The sequence below is a fragment of the Microcaecilia unicolor genome, chromosome 3 (genome assembly GCF_901765095.1).
Source record: "Microcaecilia unicolor chromosome 3, aMicUni1.1, whole genome shotgun sequence".
Classification (NCBI taxonomy): domain Eukaryota; kingdom Metazoa; phylum Chordata; class Amphibia; order Gymnophiona; family Siphonopidae; genus Microcaecilia; species Microcaecilia unicolor.
This window is the reverse complement of record NC_044033.1, coordinates 54,718,731-54,741,316: the sequence shown is the minus strand read 5'-3', so window position 1 is coordinate 54,741,316 and position 22,586 is coordinate 54,718,731. Positions and strand designations below refer to the sequence as shown.

The 22,586-nt window shown below is 42.8% G+C and overlaps 1 protein-coding gene across 2 annotated transcripts in view; it reads left to right on the top strand.

The window, feature by feature from the left end:
* Window positions 1-22,586, top strand: part of LOC115465460 (PHD finger protein 10-like) — a 282,287-nt gene that overhangs the window by 39,963 nt on the left and 219,738 nt on the right. Inside the window, exon 4 of one of the 2 annotated variants that reach the window (XM_030195940.1) lies at window positions 21,609-21,692. The exons of the other annotated variant lie outside the window; for it this stretch is intronic. Coding sequence (XP_030051800.1) covers window positions 21,609-21,692 — 84 coding nt within the window. The remainder of the gene's footprint in view (window positions 1-21,608; window positions 21,693-22,586) is intronic. 2 annotated transcript variants of the gene reach the window in all.

The following is a 22,586-nucleotide window of genomic DNA, read 5'->3' as shown; positions in this document are numbered from 1 at the left end:
CCGAAATCCAGAGAAGTCCCCAAACTCCGCAAAAAGCTCCATCAATGAAGGCAGCGAAACCTGGGGATCTTCCAGGACCACTAACAGATCATCTGCAAAGGCCGAGATCTTAAAAGAGTCTCCCCCTATCTGTACTCCTCTCACCTCTCCCGTCCGCTTGATGTCCCTAATAAGGGGATCCATGAGAGAGAGACAGAATTTAAATCTCAAGTCCAAGTTTCCGTTTTCCCAAAACCCTTTTCTGCCCAGGGAGCACAAGCAGAGAAAAGGGAGGAAGTCTACTGTCCGCTTGCTTCCTCAACCAGTTACCTCCCCATCTGGCCTTCATTCAAAAGGAAGAGAAAATGGGAAAAAAAAAAAAAAGAAATAGAAAAACTCACTTTGTTTCAAAAGGTTCAATTTCCTTTTCCTCTTGGCTGGCCCATTCTGTAGTATCTATTGGTTCTTTTTCCTCAACGTTCCACACCATCTGTGTCCTCTGGAAGCTTCTTTCCCTTTTCCTCTGTCCAGGGAAGATGGCCCTTAAATGCTCTACCTCTTAGTCGACCTTTCTGTGATTGGACCCTTCTATCTGGGTTTCTTACTGGCCATGAGTAAACTGGATTCTCCGAGGACAAGCAGGCTGCTTGTTCTCACGACTGGGTGACGTCCGCGGCAGCCCCCACCAACCGGAAAAAAGCTTCGCGGGACGGTCGGCACGCAGGGCACGCCCACCGCGCATGCGCGGCCGTCTTCCCGCCCGTGCGGGACCGCTCCCGCCAGTTCCTTTTTTTCCGCGCCTGGAGAGAGTCGTGCCTGTGCCGCTCTCTCTGTTTCAGCCCCGGAAAAACCGTCGCGTTTACGCGAACCTCTTTATTTTCTTTTATATTTAATTTATCGCCGCGCGCTCCACTTTTCTTTTCTTTGAAAAAAAAAAAAAAGGAGCACGCGCTCCCATTTTCCCTCGCTTCCAGCGGGGACGTTGCGTTGCGGCCTGGTGGCCGCACGGTCGTTTTTCATTTTCGAGGTGTGATTTCCGCCACCATCGACGACTTTAATTTCGCCGACGCGATTTTTCCGTCGATGTCCTCGAAGGTCCCGAGTGGATTTAAAAAGTGTGGTCGGTGCGGCCGGCCCATCTCGCAGACCGACACCCACGCTTGGTGCCTCCAGTGCCTCGGGCCGGAGCACAATTTTAAGTCGTGTCCCCTGTGTCTCGGTCTCCGGAAACGGACTCAGGTTGCGAGGCAAGTTCAACGGGACCGTATTTTTGGAACTTGCGCCGGCCCCTCGACGTCGACCTCGACGGCATCGGTATCGACGCCCGGTCCTTCGGTACCGGTATCGATGCCCGAGACATCGGCACCGATGGCATCGACCCCAGGAGAACAGGTCCCGTCGGCCCGCCGGTCCTCCGGTGAGGGTAGAGGTAGGCCGCGTGGGCAGTCGGCCCCGGTCACTCCCTCAGCCCGTGGCCCACGGGACCGAACCCTGTCTGACCCGGTTCCTCGAGACCGAGGGGGATCGTCATCCTCCTCCTCCATGCCTCCCGGCGCCGGTGACGGGCATCGGAAGAAGGATAAGAAACGCCGTCACCGGTCGCCCTCGATGCACATCGGAGAGGAGTCGACGCCGAAGCGTCTCCATCGAGAGGAGAGATCCCCGTCGGTGATAGAGGTGCCGACGCAACAGGGTCCCGGCACCTCGGTGCAGTCTCCTGGCTCCCACCAGATCCGGGCACCGACACCCCTACCGGCCCCACCGCCTTTCTCGGCAGCGGGCCTGGACGAGTGCCTCAGAGCCATCCTTCCGGGGATCCTGGAAGGGCTGATGCGCCAGGCTGTGCCGCCGATGACTGTGGCGCCGGCGAGCTCTAGCCCGGCGCCGGGGCCGTCGACACCGCCGCCGCTTGCGGCGCCGGTCTCGACCGCCACGCAGGTGGTGTCCCCATCGACGTCGATGGAGGGAGCTTCGTCCCCGCCGGCGCGGGAGTCCACCGCTCGACGACACCGAGGCCTCGGTGCCTCGACGTCGAGCCGGGCCCGGTTCAGGACTCAGCTACATGAGCTTATGTCCGATACCGAGGATGAGGCCTCGTGGGGGGAAGAGGAGGACCCTAGATATTTCTCCTCAGAGGAGTCTACGGGCCTTCCCTCGGACCCCACGCCTTCACCGGAGAGGAAGCTCTCACCTCCTGAGAGTCTCTCCTTTGCCTCCTTTGTGCGGGATATGTCTATCAGCATTCCCTTCCCCGTGGTCTCTGTGGAAGAGCCGAGGGCCGAGATGCTCGAGGTCCTCGACTATCCATCACCACCTAGAGAGTCCTCCACGGTGCCGCTGCACAATGTCCTTAAGGAGACGCTGCTTCGGAACTGGGTGCGACCATTAACTAACCCCACCATTCCCAAGAAAGCAGAGTCCCAGTACAGGATCCACTCTGACCCAGAGCTAATGCGGCCACAATTGCCCCATGACTCAGCGGTCGTGGATTCTGCTCTCAAGAGGGCACGGAGTTCGAGGGATACCGCCTCGGCGCCCCCGGGGCGGGAGTCTCGCACTCTGGACTCGTTTGGGAGGAAGGCCTACCAATCCTCCATGCTCGTGACCCGCATCCAATCATACCTGCTCTATATGAGCATCCACATGCGGACCTATGTGCATCAACTGGCGGACCTGGTCGAGAAGCTCCCGCCGGAGCAGTCCAGGCCTTATCAGGAGGTGGTCAGGCAGCTGAAGGCGTGCAGAAAGTTCCTGTCCAGGGGTATCTATGACACCTGTGACGTGGCATCTCGTGCTGCGGCCCAAGGTATAGTGATGCGCAGGCTCTCATGGCTGCGTGCCTCTGACCTGGACAACCGCACCCAGCAGAGACTGGCCGACGTCCCTTGCCGGGGGGATAACATTTTTGGCGAGAAGGTCGAGCAGATGGTGGACCAACTGCATCAGCGGGAAACCGCTCTCGACAAGCTCTCCCACCGGGCGCCTTCAGCATCCACCTCCACAGGTGGACGTTTTTCCCGGGCCCGGCAGGCTGCACCCTATTCTTTTGCGAAGCGTATGTACAACCAGCCGGCCCGAAGGCCTCGTCAGGCACAGGGACAGCCCCAGCGCGCTCGTTCTCGTCAACAGCGTGCGCCTAAGCAGCCCCCTGCGCCTCCACAGCAAAAGCCGGGGACGGGCTTTTGACTGGATCCACGGGAACATAGCCGCCCTACAAGTGTCCGTACCGGACGATCTGCCGGTCGGAGGGAGGTTAAAATTTTTTCACCAAAGGTGGCCTCTCATAACCTCCGACCAGTGGGTTCTCCAAATAGTGCGGTGCGGATACGCCCTGAATTTGGCCTCCCTGCCTCCAAATTGTCCTCCGGGAGCTCAGTCTTTCAGCTCCCATCACAAGCAGGTACTTGCAGAGGAACTCTCCGCCCTTCTCAGCGCCAATGCGGTCGAGCCCGTACCACCCGGGCAGGAAGGGCAGGGATTCTATTCCAGGTACTTCCTTGTGGAAAAGAAAACAGGGGGGATGCGTCCCATCCTAGACCTGAGAGGCCTGAACAAATTCCTGGTCAAAGAAAAGTTCAGGATGCTTTCCTTGGGCACCCTTCTGCCAATGATTCAGAAAAACGATTGGCTATGTTCCCTGGATTTAAAGGACGCATACACTCACATCCCGATACTGCCAGCTCACAGACAGTATCTCAGATTCCGCCTGGGCGCACGGCACTTTCAGTATTGTGTGCTGCCCTTTGGGCTCGCCTCTGCCCCACGAGTGTTTACAAAGTGCCTCGTGGTGGTGGCGGCGTATCTACGCAAGCTGGGAGTGCACGTGTTCCCATATCTCGACGATTGGCTGGTCAAGAGCACCTCGGAGGCAGGAGCCCTCCGGTCCATGCAGTGCACTATTCAACTTCTGGAGCTGCTGGGGTTTGTGATAAATTACCCAAAGTCCCATCTCCAGCCTACTCAGTCTCTGGAATTCATAGGAGCGCTGCTGAATACCCAGACGGCTCAGGCCTACCTTCCCGAAGCGAGGGCTACCAATCTCTTGGCCCTGGCTTCGCAGACCAGAGCGTCTCAGCAGATCACAGCTCGGCAGATGTTGAGACTTCTGGGTCATATGGCCTCCACAGTTCATGTGACTCCCATGGCTCGTCTTCACATGAGATCTGCTCAATGGACCCTAGCTTCCCAGTGGTTTCAAGCCACCGGGAATCTAGAAGATGTCATCCGCCTCTCCACCAGTTGCCGCACTTCACTGCTCTGGTGGACCATCCGGACCAATTTGACCCTGGGACGTCCATTCCAAATTCCGCAGCCCACGAAAGTGCTGACGACGGATGCATCTCGCCTGGGGTGGGGAGCCCATGTCGATGGGCTTCACACCCAGGGTCTGTGGTCCCTCCAGGAAAAGGATCTGCAGATCAACCTCCTGGAGCTCCGAGCGATCTGGAACGCACTGAAGGCTTTCAGAGATCGGCTGTCCTGCCAAATTATCCAAATTCGGACAGACAATCAGGTTGCAATGTATTACGTCAACAAGCAGGGGGGCACCGGATCTCGCCCCCTGTGTCAGGAGGCCGTCGGGATGTGGCGTTGGGCGTGTCGGTTCGGCATGCTCCTCCAAGCCACGTACCTGGCAGGCGTAAACAACAGTCTGGCCGACAGACTGAGCAGAGTATTGCAACCGCACGAGTGGTCGCTCCATGCCAGAGTGGTACGCAAGATCTTCCGAGCGTGGGGCACCCCCTCGGTGGACCTTTTCGCCTCTCAGACCAACCACAAGCTGCCTCTGTTCTGTTCCAGACTTCAGGCACACGGCAGGCTAGCGTCGGACGCCTTTCTCCTTCATTGGGGGACCGGCCTCCTGTATGCTTATCCTCCCATACCTTTGGTGGGGAAGACCTTACTGAAGCTCAAGCAAGACCGCGGCACCATGATTCTGATAGCGCCCTTTTGGCCCCGTCAGATCTGGTTCCCTCTTCTTCTGGAGTTGTCCTCAGAAGAACCGTGGAGATTGGAGTGTTTTCCGACTCTCATTTCGCAGAACGACGGAGCGTTGCTGCACCCCAACCTTCAATCCCTGGCTCTCACGGCCTGGATGTTGAGGGCGTAGACTTCGCTGCGTTGGGTCTGTCTGAGGGTGTCTCCCGGGTCTTGCTTGCCTCTAGGAAGGATTCCACTAAAAAGAGTTACTTTTTCAAGTGGAGGAGGTTTGTCGTTTGGTGTGAGAGCAAGGCCCTAGAACCTCGTTCTTGCCCTGCACAGAACCTGCTTGAATACCTTCTGCACTTATCAGAGTCTGGCCTCAAGACCAACTCAGTAAGGAATCACCTTAGTGCTATTAGTGCTTACCATTATCGTGTGGAAGGTAAAGCCATCTCTGGAGAGCCTTTAGTCGTTCGATTCATGAGAGGTTTGCTTTTGTCAAAGCCCCCTATCAAGCCTCCTACAGTGTCATGGGATCTCAACGTCGTCCTCACCCAGCTGATGAAACCTCCTTTTGAGCCACTGAATTCCTGCCATCTGAAGTACTTGACCTGGAAGGTCATTTTCTTGGTGGCAGTTACTTCAGCTCGTAGGGTCAGTGAGCTTCAAGCCCTGGTAGCGCATGCTCCGTATACCAAATTTCATCACAACAGAGTAGTGCTCCGCACCCACCCAAAGTTCCTGCCGAAGGTGGTGTCGGAGTTCCATCTTAACCAGTCAATTGTCTTGCCAACTTTCTTCCCCAGGCCGCATACCCGCCCTGCTGAACGTCAGTTGCACACATTGGACTGCAAGAGAGCATTGGCCTTCTACTTGGAGCGGACACAGCCCCACAGACAGTCCGCCCAATTGTTTGTTTCTTTCGACCCTAACAGGCTAGGGGTCGCTGTCGGGAAACGCACCATCTCCAATTGGCTAGCAGATTGCATTTCCTTCACTTACGCCCAGGCTGGGCTGGCTCTTGAGGGTCATGTCACGGCTCATAGTGTCAGAGCCATGGCAGCGTCAGTGGCCCACTTGAAGTCAGCCACTATTGAAGAGATTTGCAAGGCTGCGACGTGGTCATCTGTCCACACATTCACATCACATTACTGCCTCCAGCAGGATACCCGACGCGACAGTCGGTTCGGGCAGTCGGTGCTGCAGAATCTGTTTGGGGTGTAAATCCAACTCCACCCTCCAGGACCCGAATTTATTCTGGTCAGGCTGCACTCTCAGTTAGTTGTTCTTCGTAGGTCAATTTCTGTTGTACACTCGCCGTTGCGAGGTTCAATTGACCTGGGTTCTTGTTTGAGTGAGCCTGAAAGCTAGGGATACCCCAGTCGTGAGAACAAGCAGCCTGCTTGTCCTCGGAGAAAGTGAATGATACATACCTGTAGCAGGTGTTCTCCGAGGACAGCAGGCTGATTGTTCTCACCTACCCTCCCTCCTCCCCTTTGGAGTTGTGTGTTTCATCTTTTGCTAGTCATTCAACTGGCGGGAGCGGTCGCGCACGGGCGGGAAGACGGCCGCGCATGCGCGGTGGGCGTGCCCTGCGTGCCGACCGTCCCGCGAAGCTTTTTTCCGGTTGGTGGGGGCTGCCGCGGACGTCACCCAGTCGTGAGAACAATCAGCCTGCTGTCCTCGGAGAACACCTGCTACAGGTATGTATCATTCACTTTCTCCTCCTACTCCTCCCCTAGGGTGAAAAATCCTCATGTTCCTTTATGGGTTCCCCTTCATGGTCTTCTTTCCCTGCTCTTGTTTGTTATACTTAAGGGGCCTGCTGTTTTGACCCGACTTTTCTAAGTGCTCTGGGAATTTTAGAGTGGGAACTTCTTAGCTTACCCTCCCTGATTGGGGACCCCCTATCTGTACCAAAATACATAAAAGTGTCAAAAAGATATTAAAAAGTATTGCAGAAAGCATTGATCCCTGTGGTACAACAGAAGAAATATCCATGAAAGAAGAATAATTATTCTTATTGCCAACCCTAAATTGTTCATAGATAAGACTGAAACCATTTAAAAACTGTTCCTCCAAGATCAACTGCTTTTAAACACTGCAATAAGATCTCATGACTTATCGTATCAAATGCAGCTGATAGATATCTAACGATACAAGAACAAAGCTGGTACCTTTTATCAAAGCCAGCACATACAGAATCTTAACGGAGAGAGCAGCAAAGTCTCAGTATCATGTTCAGTATGAAAACCAAATTGATTCTTATCCAAAACTTGGCTATCATTAAAAAATTCAACTTATTGGTCATGGACACTCTTCTATAACCTTGGCCAAAAAGGGCAAGTTAGAAATAGGTCTATAGCTACTAACCAAACCTGCATCAAGAGAGGGTTCTTTAGAGAACACCTAATAGAAGCCCTTTTCAAAGAGATTGGCATAACCCTTTCAGCAAGAGATTTATTAATAAGAAAATGAATTACATGAGATTCTTTTCAATTTTTAAGTTCTTTACAACAGAAGGATGATATGCATCTAAGGTACAAAAATAGTTTTTTGCTCTTTTAATGTTGGATCTAATCTGCTCTTTACTTAAGGTATTGAGTCCAGTGGGAATCATGGGCCAACACAATGGGTTCAGTTGAAAGAGACAGGGATGATTGCATGCATCCACCCAGTGAGAGGATGTTCATAAAAAATTGGAAGCTACATCACATACTGGAGACTTATTGTTTTGGAGGTAAAGACAACATGGATATAATTAAGTGCCAATGCTGTACCTTACAGCGCCTGTCTGCTGTACCCCCATCATCTGTATAATTCTTTTCAGAAGAGTGCATCCCTTTTCATAGTACAGCCTAAGCAGTGTATCATATTAGCAAGGAAAAAAGACAGACAAAGCAGGCAATGCCTGTGCTACCAAAACCAACTGCCTACTTTCGACTGATCTCTACAGTCAACCATGTTCCCCCTCCCTCTGGTAGAATGTTGACCATGCTTTCTCTGTAGGGGAGTTGGGAACAATGTTTGTTTAGAAGTGAGAGCATATCACCACAGATTCCTGGGTTCTAGGCATTGTAAAGACAGGACACTAGCCTATGTTCCAGATTTGTCACCAGATCAACCTCTCTCGTGGTCTGTTAACTAAATTCCATACTTGCCCTCCTGGGGAAGGTGGTGGAGACAAATAGTGACAGAATTAAAAAATGTGGGATAATCAGAGGCTACCTATATTGAAAGACAATGGAATCAAGACTTAGTGCTTAGCCAACAGCTCCAGTAGTTGAGAAGTAAGCCAGTGTTGGTCAGACTTCTACAGTCTGTGTATTGAAAATGGCAGATCAAAATCAAGTATGTGTATTTTACATTACACAATATCATAACCTGAGTGTATTTCAGAGGGGGAGGGGAAGACATCTTGATACAAAGTTGGGTTTAATCAAATATTGATAAATATGATACTACAACCAAAACCACTCTTTCAAGATTGCATCAAATATAACTGCCCATATGTGGTTGGCATTGTGGCAAATTGCCGGCTGCCCTGTTTGTATTTGATCCTCAAGGAGTGTAACCTGCACAGACTTGTAGGTGCGGGTCACCTTGGACCGTGCAGGTCTTTATCTTCCATCATCTTCTGTTGCTATGTTCTGGAAGATATCAAACTCTTCCTGCAGTCCGATGCCAAGGATTCTGCTTCAGTTACTACATCATCTTTACTGGAAGGCGATTCTTCCTGGAACCATCTAACTGATCTTCGCCCATCACCTACTGGTTGTTTAGAACTTGAGAAAAATTTTACCTTTTGCACTTTAGATTTTGGACTTTATATTTTGGACTCTTGCCATGATGAAGTATTTGCTATGCTAATGAATTTGTGTTTTATTCTTACAACTCTTTGTTTTTCTCCTATTCTTGTTGCTCACTCTCCACCATTTGGTTTCTGTTCTTAGAATTAATACTCCTCATACTATATCTGTTGCCTAGTTTTCTAATGCTTCATATCATATGCTGTCTGCTGCTATACTGGTTAACTCTTCTTCTGTTGCGGTTAACTGTACTGAATTCTTTATTATGTATTTCCTTTTCTGCTACAGGTCAACACTTAGGTCAAGTATTGTCTTATGTGACCGCTATTCCTTTTAATTCTACCCATATCTTCTTGGGAATACTTCTGGTACCTGTCAACCTGTCTGCTTGATTTTCTATTCCTGCTGAATTTTGTTTAATTTCTTTCACTAAACTAGGTGCAGTTTCTTTCTTTACTACTGTCTTGCAAGCCGCAACTAATGCTAAGTGGCTTCAGAAAATTTCATATGACCTGTTGAAATTTCTTACTTTACTATTCCATGTGCTAATGCGCCTCCTATTTTTTCTGCTAATACCTGGTTTTCAGGTTTGTGTCCTTGTGTAAGACATATGCCACCATAGTTTTAATTGTTCATGGCCCACTTTTACTCATGATACTTTACATATCGTTCTCTCCTGCACCCCATTTTTGTCCTCTTAAATTCTATTTTTTTTTTTTTTCATTTTTGATTTTTAGATCATGCATATCTTGTTGCTGCATTCTGCCGGCCCTTAATTCCTACTTTCTAATATTTTCTCTGCTTGTTAACATTATGTCTCCTCTAACTTTTAACCACCTTTCTAACTTTGTTTTGTTTCTTTTATGTCACCTATTCTTTAGACCCTGTACAATTAATAGGTCCAGCTCATCAGTTCCCATTACAACATGACATAATTCTAAGTCCTAGGTTGACACCTATCATTTTTTCCTTAAATCTATATGATGTCCTTACATGCACAAGCCTAGCTTTAGAACGCCAATATATCACTTAACACATATACATCTATCCTGATGACCAAATTGGCACTAAACTTTGTTTACTATAACCCTTGAACCATGGTTCAATTAGAAAAGGTGCAGAGAAGGGAGACGAAAATGATAAAGGGAATGGAATGACTTCCCTATGAGGAAAGGCTGAGAAGGTTAGGGCTCTTCAGCTTGTAGAAAAGGCTGCTGAGGGGTGATATGATAGAAGTCTACAAGATAATGAGCGGAATAGAGCGGACAGATGTGAAGCGTTTGTTTACACTTTCAAACAACAACAAAACCAGGGGACACAAGATGAAGCTAGAATATGGTAGATTTAAAACAGGAGACAGTTTTTCTTTACTCAACGTGTAGTTAGACTCTTGAACTCGTTGCCGGAGAATGTAGTGACAGCAGCTGGCCTTACGGAATTTAAAGGGGGTTTGGAAAGATTCCTGAGGGAAAAGTCCATTGAACATTATAAATTTTTTTTATTTTTTTTTTTGGGGGGGGGGGGGGGGGGGTTGCCAGGTTCTTGAAGCTTGAATTGGCCGCTGTTGGAGACAGGATGCTGGGCTTGATGGACCCTTGGTCTTTTCCCAGTATGGCAGTACTTATGTACCACTATGACCTCAAAATTCTTAATGCTAATTCTGTTCAGGATACCATATTCCATGAGACTGGATATAAAAATTTTTAATACATGGTTAAATTGGCTACACTACACTGCTTCTTCCCTTAAGATTTCTAACTACTACCTGTGTACAAAACCTCATCTTGCACCTCAGTTATTTTCTTTTCCTTTTAATTTCAGACAATAATGTTTGTATATGTTAATGTTATTTACATCTGAACATCCTATTTCAACTTCATTAAGGTTTATTCACTTCTTCTATCCACATTTAACTTTTAATTCCTTATTTCCTCCTTCATTTGATGTGCGTTTTAATCTAACCTTTTCTATATGCTTGCGACGCTACACCACCCAGACATATTTTCGCTTTCTGAGAAATGTTACCCATTGTTCTGATAATTATGACCCTTCTGACCTCCCAATACTTAATTTCTCTAGCTTTCCTATCCCACGTTCTGATTCTATATCCCATTTTGCCATTCCACTGGTCTGGTATATGTGCTCTTGTTTAATTAGTTATACCCATTGTAATTGCCTATCCTCAATAGATATCTCGTGTCAAAAGACATGTTCCTAACTCTCCTGATAACACTATCTATCTAGACTCTATAGGAGTTTCAAGAGGGGTACTTGATCAATTTAAAGCCAGAAATCATTGTTGTACTTACGTTCTCAATAATACTGACACTGATGGTTCTGTAATGAAGGCATTGCAAGGCCTTTCTGCTTTAGCCAACGACTTAGCTACCAGTTCAGGTGTTGATATTAGCTGGACATCCTGGTGGAATACAATCTTTTGTAACTGTAAAACCTTTTTTTCATGTCTATTTTTACCTCCATTTTGCTTGTCATTTTAGTTTCTGCTTTAATTGTCTGTTGCATTATTCCCTGTGCTCGTGGATTTGTCTTAAGACTTCCTGCTACTGCTCTCAGTAGAAAACAAACTACACTTTCTTCTTGAATGTTCTGCAGGCCTATTGCTTTTGATTTTTTACTTTTCTTGTTACTAGCACTTTTACTGCTTGTAACGCAAGTACATCTCCTTTCTTAAGGAAGACATTCTGCTTATTTTGCTATTAGTTGAAATATTATGTACATTCTTCTATACATAGTTTTTTTTTTTCTAATTTCTGCATATGTTAATTTTTGTTTTTTCTTTACTGTATTCTCCTTACTTCAGAGTTGATTTTCTGTACATAATTTTGAACCTTGTCTTTATGAAATTGAGCGTAATATTTAAATTTATTTTCAGCATTTTTCCTGGTTTAGCCATTTATTTGTTATATGGGTTTTCCTGGTTAGAGCTTATTTCAGCTCCCCAGGCATAGATAGGTTTAGTTTGGGTTCCTTCGTTTTCAAACTGTTGTACCCTTCATCAATTGGGCACCCTGCGGATTATTATCTGTACAGGTGATGATTTCTCAATCATCAAGAGGGGAATGAATTGATGTGCTGTTTTCTGACCACTGACAGGTCATTTATGACTTATGAACTGCATAGTTATAAGGCTCAAACTTTTCTATGCTTTTGCTAAGGGCCGAATCTTTCTGAAAGCCCTGACTTCAGCATTCTGTGTAATACAGCAGCAATTTTGCTGAGAGCTGTGAAAAGCTATGTATCCGAGGTCACTCTGACTCTTAAGAGCATTATTCCACCCTCCCTGACAGTCGCTGAGACCCACTGAGACTACTCCACAAGGTTGGAAGATGGAGAAGTGTTGAGGATCTAGATAACACTTTGATAAGCCCTGGGTACTACGAAATTCCTATAACAAAATGGCGTCTATAATCCTCTGTAAAAGAACCTTGAACTTATTTTAAGATGCTGAGTTTTATAAACATTATTCTGTATTCTGTAAAGAATAACGTAAGACAGGATTTAGCTGATGTTACGATAAAGTTGGCTGACATTGCAAGTTGTAGACTGGATGGGAGGGGATTTTTGCTCATTCCAGTGTATATAAGACGCTGCTGTGCTGGATTTAGTCAGAGGGCTGAGATGACCAACAGAGAGTAATTCTTTGCAGCTGTGGTTTCACTCCCTCTCAATAACAAATTACAATTTATTTCCTAATTACCTAATATCCAACCTACTCTAATTACCTTATCTAATTACTTTGTCCAATTACTCTACCTAATTACTCCATCCATCTAATTATTCTGTCTATTCTAATTACTTCCTAATTCCAATTACTTTCTAATTACTGTCCAACTACTTCCAATTCCTAATTCCAATTGCTTTCTAATTACTTTCCAATTACTGTCCAATTACTTCCTAATGACAATTGCTTTCTAATTACTGCTTAATTACTTTGCCTAATTGTTTGCCTAAATAGATTATTGTCTAATTGCTTTATCATCTTATTGCCTTGTTATTATCTGTACTGGAATAAAGACTATTCATTTGGAAGGAAAATAGCTTCTGTCCTTTCTATCACCCCTTACCTCGGGGGTGGTTGGTCCATCATATCTGGGGTGTAAGGAGGTAGAAAACCCTTATTTGCCCCATACTTCCAAATTGTATATTTCTTATGGTATGTAGATATATCAGAGAAATAATCCCCACATAATCACGATCCTCACTGATACTAGGCTGTCAGAGGAGGCCCTAACAGACTCCACTATAAACAGCCACAAGTAGAAAGGAGACTTATGCTCTATTAGGTCTCGGAGATCTCAACCTTTATAGAGAAAAAGAAAAGTTCAAGATGAATGCACTTCCCTCTAGTCTCCCCCACATGAAGAAGGGAGATTGACTTTGCACACTGGATTTCAAGGATACTTACGAATATGCTCCATTGCATCTGAGTTGCAGGAAGTACCTTTGGTTCCTTTTTTGTTTGTACCGGTATCAATACAAAGTAGACTGTGAAAACTGTAAGGCTGATGATAACTATTCTGCATGCCGTTTTAGGTTCTTTAATTTGTAGTTTTTCAATTTGTATTTTGTATTTCGTCTCATTACTTTTTCTTTAATTTTGTTAAGGCTGCATGTCGATTAAAATTTGTAATCAAAATTAATTGTGCGGTTAAAGGTGTGTGTATGTATGTGTGTGTATGTATAGATATATAAATAATTCCCCCCCCCCCCTTCCTCCCTTCAGCTTCTTGTGACTCTGGGCAATGGAGGGTTAAGTGACCTGCCTAGAGTTGCAAGTTGCTGCAGTAGAGAAAATAAATAAATAGCATATGTTTCAATTGTGAGATTAATCGCAATTTAAAATTTTAATTCAAATGCAGCCCTAATACAAAGTAATTCCCTTCAGCCTCGTATCAGTCTCTAGAGTTTTCACCAAATGCCAAGAAGTGGTAGTGGCTCATAGTGATTTGTCACTAGCATTTCTATACCTTGTCTTACTTCTGGCAACTTTCTCGAATAATCTAGCTCTAGCCCTCAACCCAGGGCTTTGAACTAGGTGAGTTATCAACTTTGAGAAATGGACCCTACAGCCTAAGAACCAGATTTTATTCATACGAATTTTTTTTTTTTTTGCCACTGGCCAGGTTGTAAAACCTTGTGCTGCATATCAAGTGCATTCAAATTTTCTCCCACCATCTTGGCCAAAACCTCATTGGAAATAGTGGGCAATATGGTCCACCACCATCAGACTCCTCTGCCAGCATTGGAAATGTAAAGCTTTCTTGTTCAGTCCACCCTCCCATAGATAAACTGGCAAGAAATGCTTTACCCATAATTTGAATTTGGTTTCTTTTCGATGCATATTTTTCCATATGTGTTATAGCAAAGACCCTACGCAGGTTCCAACATATAATTCTCATAGCATTTTGCTTATCTTATTAAACCTGCAGTTCTGTCAGAATGCTGCCTTTATTCCAACTCGCTTGCCCACACACAATGAAAACTGAACAGTATTTTCTACTCCAGGACTTTCAACATCCATTTAAGATATATTAGTTAATGCAAGAAGACTATATACTAGATAGCCTTCCCCCAGTCTCTGCATCAAATAGTCTGTAACCTTTTTGCATAGATGGCAGGATTGATCAGGTACACAAGTAAATAATGTCTTTGCACTTTGCTGATAACAAAACACTCCCGTAGTTCAAAACAGAGTGTATAGTTCTGAGCATTTATGGCCTTTCTCACATACAACAGTTTCTTCAACTTCTTAGTTCCATAGCTTAAGAATTAAATCAGTTCTTGTAGAGGTGGGACAGGTTGTGTCGAGCAAGAGGAACTAAATAAATGGTGATGGCCTTATGGCTGAGCATATATAAGTAGGTTCTTTCTTGAACATCGTAGAAGTTTGAATGTTGTGAATGTAAAACATCAAAGATTACAATCTGACCATCAACAGAAAAACTTTGGCTTCTATTGTCCAGAACAGCCCCTATGAATGACATCCTGGTTGTAGGATGCTAGATTTGATTTCTGAAAGTTGATGATGAAGTCGAACACTGAAAAAGGTGACTTATTTGATCCCTGAGTGCTTGAGTTATGCATTCTGAGGAAGCTGCCAGGAGCTAGTCATTGAGGTAAGGAAAAGCTAGATGACCTTGCTTGTGGAAATGAATGACTGGCACTTCTAAGCATGTGATAAAACCCCTAGGGGGTGGTGAAAGGCCAAAAGGGAGGAATTGTATTGACAGTGGTCCACATGTTATGTTACAACATAACTTCTTACCCGCCATATACCTTAACAGTTGAAGGCGGGTTAAACAAAGAAAGCCAGAAACAATCATTCTGGTAGTTACGATAAAACATTCAAGCATGAGATCAAATATACATTAAATGTGACAATTAAGACTTCAGATGCGGAAACAGAGATGGTTTCAAATTCTTTCTAAGCAACGTTTAATATGAACAACATCGTAAGACAAAAGTAATTGAGTTCCATGATGAAGCCATCTGGTAATGGAGTGACACAGAAAAATCTTTAATTGAATTCAAAGCAGTGGCGCTGGGAAATTGTAAAAGGAATTGATTATTTGTCTGAGATCTGTGGAGATTCACTACATCCAAAATATACAGAGGCACTGCTCCCAACAAGATCTTATAGATCATTGTACACACTTTAAAATGACTACGTTCTTTAATAGATAGCCAGTGTAGTCATAGCATTTTGAGCCATAGATTAACCTGCGATGTTCTGTAAAACTTGTGGTTGGTCTAATAATTCCATGGAACAGCTGATTAAAGCCAAATTACAGTAATCAAATCTGGCCAAAACTAATGCCTGTAGAACAATCTGAAGGCATCTGTTGCAAAATACATCTTGATAGATCTGAGTTTTCAATAAAGGTTTTTCTCAAAATCATTGAGACATAAGATTGCATTCTTAATAAATTATCCAATTCTGCCCTTAAAAGTTTAGACTGAAGGTCTAACGTAAACTTGTTCCATCAAGTAGAAATTTAGATGTAAATCTTTCATCTTGATCTGAACCTTTCCAGAAAAAATTTAGTTTTATCTTTGTTCACTTTTAGATGATGGTTGGAAACAAAGTTGTATATAAGACAGTGTTGTGTCCAGGAATCCAGAGCATGGCAGACAGATGTAATATCTTCTGCGTAGATGTAATGCAAAAATTGAAATTTACCCAATGATCTCATTAATAGATTAAACAATACTGGAGAAAGTGGTGATCCCTGAGGGGACCCCACTAATTGCCTTCCATTTTTCAGACAGGATACCATCTTTTCTGACCATATAGTATCTTGTCATCAGAAAACCCTTTAACCAAGAAAGGGTCTGTCCTGAATTCCACAATGATAGCAGATATAGTTTAAAATCTGCCAATCTACCAGGTCAAATGTCCTGGATAAATCGAACTGTAAAACAGTGCATGTCCCTTACGTAGCACTCTTTTGTCCTGCACTACCAGCATTCCAATCAATGTCTCAGTGTTGTGGTCTTTCCTGAAGCCAGATTGAATGGTGTGAAGAAGCTCATGATGATCAATATAATTAGTCAAACATTTAGTAACATACCCTTCCATTACTTTGATAAATAAGGGAATAGAGGCCACAGGTCTATAGTTTTTAACCTCAAAGAAATTAGCCTTGGGATTCTTTTTAACCCAACAGGAGATGATTAAATTATATGTAATGGAAGTATGCACAGGCAGCCTGTTTTATGACATGTGTTTTGATTTTACAGATGCTTTTATTAAGTGTTCAATTAATGTATATATTTACATTGTTAGAGGCAGGCTATAAATGAAAGAAAATGTGTGTGTGTGTAAAAAAATAAATAAATATATATGTATATATAGTGTGTGTGTGTGTACACACACACACTCATTAGGATTGATGTCTTTCACCTATCATGACAACATTCAATGATTGAGTACATTGGATTCAAGTCAACCCTTGGCCATTATTAAGTTTGACCAAATTGCCTGACTGTTCATAAAATGAAATTAAACACAGTTAAGTAAAAAACCATAATTTTCACAAGAACATCCGGAAACTCCCTTCCAGTATACCTTACTACTGAAGATATAAAAATTGACATATTTCAGTGAGTATAAGGATTTATCAATGACCAGTTAAATTTTCAAACATACATTTCATCAATAGTTCAAAAATATTTGTAAATTAAACAACATCTGCACAGTGAAATTATATTTTGATTGAAATGCCCTAGGGAATGTATTTAATTCTTTGGTGTTGGATTATTGCAGTGCCCTTTTCTCAGGTGTACAGATTGTAGATAAAATCAATTTGCAGCTAATTCAGAATACCATAGTTAGATATCAGAAGGCCAAATGCAGGGAACATGTGATACCTTTGTTGAAATAGACACATTGGCTGCCACTCACAACAAGAATCCCTTACAAGATTCTAACTTTAGTACACAGAGTAGGATGCCATTATATTTATCTTGATTATTAATACCTTATATACCTGTTAAATTCTTAAGACCATTGCAACAACATCCTTGTCATACCATCCTTCTGACACTATCCGGTTATCCATTGTCAGTGTAGTGGGACCTTCCTTATAGAATAATTTGCCACTTTTCTTATGCATGGAGCCATCCTATCAAAAATTTAAAACTGAACTAAAAACTTACTTTGATAAATCTTTCAGGGTCTAAAGTTTTCTTTGTGATTGCAGTTCTGTTTTTCCAGTAGGGCATAGTTGGAAGGCTGTAGTACGCAGGGGACAAGACATCTATCTTAAAGAAATACAGTAATTTCTATTCTGGTGTGTGTGTGTGTGTGTGTGTGGCCTCCCAGATAGTATTCCTAATGATGTGGTATAATGGATATGGTGGACACGCACCTTGCTGGTACAGAGAGCTTTTTGTGGGGTGAGTATCTTCCACCACCCCTACTCAAAGATTCTAGGGGCTGGATTAAGGCTTTGCAGAAGTTGTGGCTCACTGGCAGGTTGGCAGTCTCGGGACTATGGGGTCCTGGATTCAAACCCTGACACTTCTGATAATAGTGTTTCCAAAGATGCATTTAGGTGACGTTGCATACATATGTGTTTTGTGTGCTCAGTGTTAAGCAATATTCTATATAATAATTCTCACCTCCAACAGGATGTGCTTGGGACCGTGCCTGCCGGAAGTGGTCTGCTAGGCAGGCAAGCACTGACCTCCGTGACAGACAATTTGGCAAAGCAAAACAATCTGAGTGCTGGCCATTAGGACACAGGGTTGATAGGAGAGTTTTAAAAGACTGAAGGAACTGAAAGTGTTAAATGGGGGGAGGGGGGAGTTCTGAACCACTGAAAGACATGAACATTTGGGAAAGGAAAACAATCTGAATGCTGGCCATTAGGACACAGGGTAGATAGGAGAGTTTTAAAAGACTGAAGGAAACGAAAGTGTTGTTAAACTGGAGAAGGGGGGGGGGGAGTTGTGAATGACTGAAAGACATGCAAATTTGGGACAGGAAAACAATCTCAATGCTGGCCATTAGCACAAAGGGTACATAGCACAGTTTTAAAAGACTGAAGGAACCAAATGTTTTCGGTGGGGGGGGGGGGGCAAGTTCTGAATGAATGAAAGAAATGAAAATTTACGAGAGGAACACAATCTGAATGCCGGGCATTTGTACACAGGGTAAATAGGACACTTTAAAAATAAATGAAGGACGTGAAAGTATTACATCTTGGGGGAGGGGTGAGGAGGAAAGCGGTGGGGTATCCGGATGCTGGGCGTTAGGGCCACGGGGGTACATAGACTTTTGAAAGCCTTAAGGAACCCAAAGTGTGGGAAGGAGGAGGAAAAGGAGGGGAGGGAACGGGGTGATGGGCATTAGGAACAGGGGAGGGGGCCCTGTCACACACTCTCATTCTCACACACACACACACTGTCACACAGACAGTCTCACTCTGTCACACACCCGCAGATTCACTCTGGCTCTCTCTCTCAAACATACACACTCCCAGGAAAACCTTGCTAGCGCCCGTTTCATTCGTTCCAGAAACGGGCCTTTTTTACTAGTAACATATAGCACATCACCCTGCTAGCAGCCTCCCTTCAGTAAGTTATGTGGTGTCAAAAACTGGCATGTGCTGCTTGCAGAATTGGTTAACACTTAGCCTAAATGATTTGGAGCTATTACTACTTAAAAGGGCTTCTCCCATCGGTTGAGTCAAGGATTGTGAAGACTTATGCATTCAGGACCTTAGGTTTCTTAATTACTTTTGAATATTTCTATAATATTCTTTCATATTGAAAATACTATCTTGTGTAGATCAGGGAAACAAGCTCCTGCCTTAATTCATTTTGAAATTTTTTTTATAGGTAGCAGAATGTGAAAAATATACAAAGGTAGTGGCTAGATGTAGCTAGACTGAGTTGACTTACTTTAATGAGAGATTTAGAATGAATATAGATATGTTGTTTTGAAAAGAAAGTTCTTTTTTACAGTTAAATAATCATGGGTATTCCTGTAGTAATTGAGTATCAGTTCTAGCGAAGACTCATAGTTGACTAGTATAGGCAGAACATCTGAAACAAATTTTTTACAAATTATTTTTCAAGTTCATCATCATATTTCATTCAACCCAACCTTATTTATATTTTTCCTTGGTTGTTATGATAATAGAGGTGTCTCTATCTTAAGAACTCTGGGGCCTTTTACTAAGCTGCCTTAAGATCGCCCAATGCAGCAAAAAAGAACAAAAATCCGAATGTAGGATGTGCTAATGTGCTCTGTGGTAGTTTTTGGATGTGTGCGCTATCCATGCACTGACTTTCTTTTGTAAGTTTTTTGAGGGGGCGTGTCTGGGCAGAGAGTGAGTTTTCTTGCAATAATCAGTTAGCACATCTACATTACTACAGGCTAATTAGTTAGCGCACGGGTAATGCAGGAGCCCATACCAACTACAAAATAGGTGGCAGTAAGTGCTGACTGCAGTATTTTTTTTAAATGGCCATGTACTCATGGCAACATGAGCACATGGCCAGAAATTAAAATAGAATAAAGGAATTATAGCTATGGTAAAAATGGTCTTATCGTGAGTCTGTAAGGGCACACTAAGGCTATTTCTTAGAGTAGCTTAGTAAAAGGATCCCTTTGTTTTGTTTATAAAATATATGCAAAGAAATCTTCTCATTTTGCTTCATATAGGGAAAAATGGCTACCACTTGTCTCTTATTTTGATATAGTACAAAGATAAGTACTAAATTTGATGTATTTTTTGGCATATGCATGCTTTATACTTTGATTTGTATCCTCCAGCCCCCCCTCCCCTTTCCCTCTTCTTTTCCTCTTTCCTCCCTGTCTCTTGTTTTCACTTAATTTGATTCTGGATGTAGATTGCTGCTTCTTACATGTGAGCTCCGGTATTGCCTTACTTTGTAAAATGTTACTTGTTGTTGTGTTGTGAGCTCTTGATTGTATCTGTATCAAAAATCAATAAAAGAAATTAAACAATTAAAAAAATATATATATATGTAAGTAGTTTGTTAAATGTTTATAAATCAAATTTTATTTAAGATGTTAACCAAGACCACCTGCTTCCAGCTTTTGGCTCCATCTGCTGAATGGGAGCTATGTCCCATGGTTATAACAGGATTGTGAGCAATCCAATTAATTATTAGAAAATAGCCATTATTACTAACTAGGTGCTTCAGAACACTTCTCATATATTATTTTATTTTCATTTCTTATCACTACAGTTTTCTCATTAATTTGACATACATACTAAGAAGTAATAACTTGGTCTTTAATTTTGAGTTTATGGCTAACATTAAAGTATCAATCACTAATTTAACATTAACATTAAAGTAATCAGATATGCAAGTGTACCTAAACCTTAACAGCTTTGATGAATGCAGATTTTATGGAGTATATTAGAACAAACAAAATACTCATTGGAACGCTCCTCTTTATTGAGGGTGAGGTATAAGTAGAGAAGCATCTTTTGGAGGACCAGATCAGTTGATGGAAGAAGATAAGGCACAGTGTTAGAGAGTGTCAAAAAGAGTGTAACATTTTTGTGTTGTTGAAAAGCACATTCTTGTGGCAATACATACCAAAGTTGGGATCCGTTCATTCCTCTAATCAACTCAAATACGTTCCAAAAATTATACTGAAAAATGGAAATATTCCTTCAAATTGACCTTTTTTTTTTTTTTTTTTACAAATTTATCACAGTTTTCCAAACAAGTGACAAAGGTATAAAAAAATAACCATAATAAAAAGTTATACATCTTAATCATATTTCTATATGGAGGATTAAGCTTATTTTTCATGAATTTATTTAAACATTCAGAGTGTTTCTCAAGTTTTTTAGGGTTTGTAATGATAATTTATTGAAGGGCTTTTTGATGTAGCCCAAAGAATTGAACTGTCATTACAAATTATAAGCACACAATTTTTCCTTGAAAAATTTGATTTAGATGTCCAGTTTTTTTTTTTGTTTTTTTTTTTTTAGGAAATGTGGGGATTTTCAGTATTTTTTTTGAGAATCTGTTTATGAGCCGATTAGTGGTATTGCTTCACATATTTTTATTGCATTTAATTTATCCTTTGTTTAAAAAATGATTTGGTTCCTTAGCTTGGCTAATTTATAAATCATGTGTAAAAGAATGTGATGCGGCAGCTTTTACGATGCCCTTGTTAAGTGATTTCAACAATGAATCTGTTATTGTCTGGTCTTGTTTGGGGAGGAGAGGGGTGAGACTTAATTTAACTGAAAAGCAGTAGTGGGGATGGAAGTTGGATAAAGATGTGTATTGGATTAAATAAATTCCTTGTAAATATATATGTGTAAATTGCATTCTTATTGCTCCATTTTTGAAGTAGCACTTTTTTTTGTTCCTATGAAGATTTAGAGCGGCGGGATCTGTCTCACAAGGAGAAACTTTACCTAAGAGAGCTAAATGTCATCACAGAGACTCAGTGTACTTTAGGTAAAAAAAAAAAATAATTGCTTACATTTTTTTCTACAATCCCTAGAAGTTGTTACTTCTAGGCAAAATATTTTCTTGTGCAGAGTTCTAATAAATAACTGTGTGAACATTAGTTTGTGTGTAATTTTGTATATATGTATTTTTATCAGTTCATGATTTTAGCTATAATTCATAAAATGGTTGTGTGAGTTGTAAATTTCATAACTCGGTCACTAGTTCTTTTTCACGAGTTTAGACAGTTTTATTTACTTGATTTTGTTGATTGTCTACTGTAATTACTTTATACATGAAGCCATGATGCTATTGTTTTTATCTTGTCAGTGAAAAAGCAGAGTGCAGATTAGTCAGTTAACTGCTACATTTGTGGCATGACTATAGACCCTAGGGAATAAATGACTTTTCCAAAGAAGCTTTATGTAAGAAAATACATGATGCATGATAAAGTATGAAAAAAACATAACACAGATTTTAAAAGTAATTAAATGCTATAGTTGCTAGAAAGTGTTGGTTTGGCATTGGATATAATAAAAATATGCTTGATGTTTGAATGGTGGTAGTGCTGTGCTCTGTCAGGCAGTGGGCCTTGGGTCTGATAACTGGGTCAAACTACCTTCTCTTCTTCCAGTTTGCTGGCACTGTGGATGCTGAGGAGGCAGCTTTCACAGCACTTTGTGTGAAGGGATTCCCAATCACTGTCCAAGACTAGTTAATTAATTTAGGTCCCATCATTACAAAGGTTTCGGAAGGATTCTTGATGCTTGTCCCCTGTCCAAGGGCTTTCACCTGGGGGTGCAGGGAAGTATAGGTGAAGGGGGAGCATATATGCTCCCAGGAATGACACACGTGAGTGGGACCACACTACTGCTCCATGAAGGGTCCAGCTTTCAATCCCGA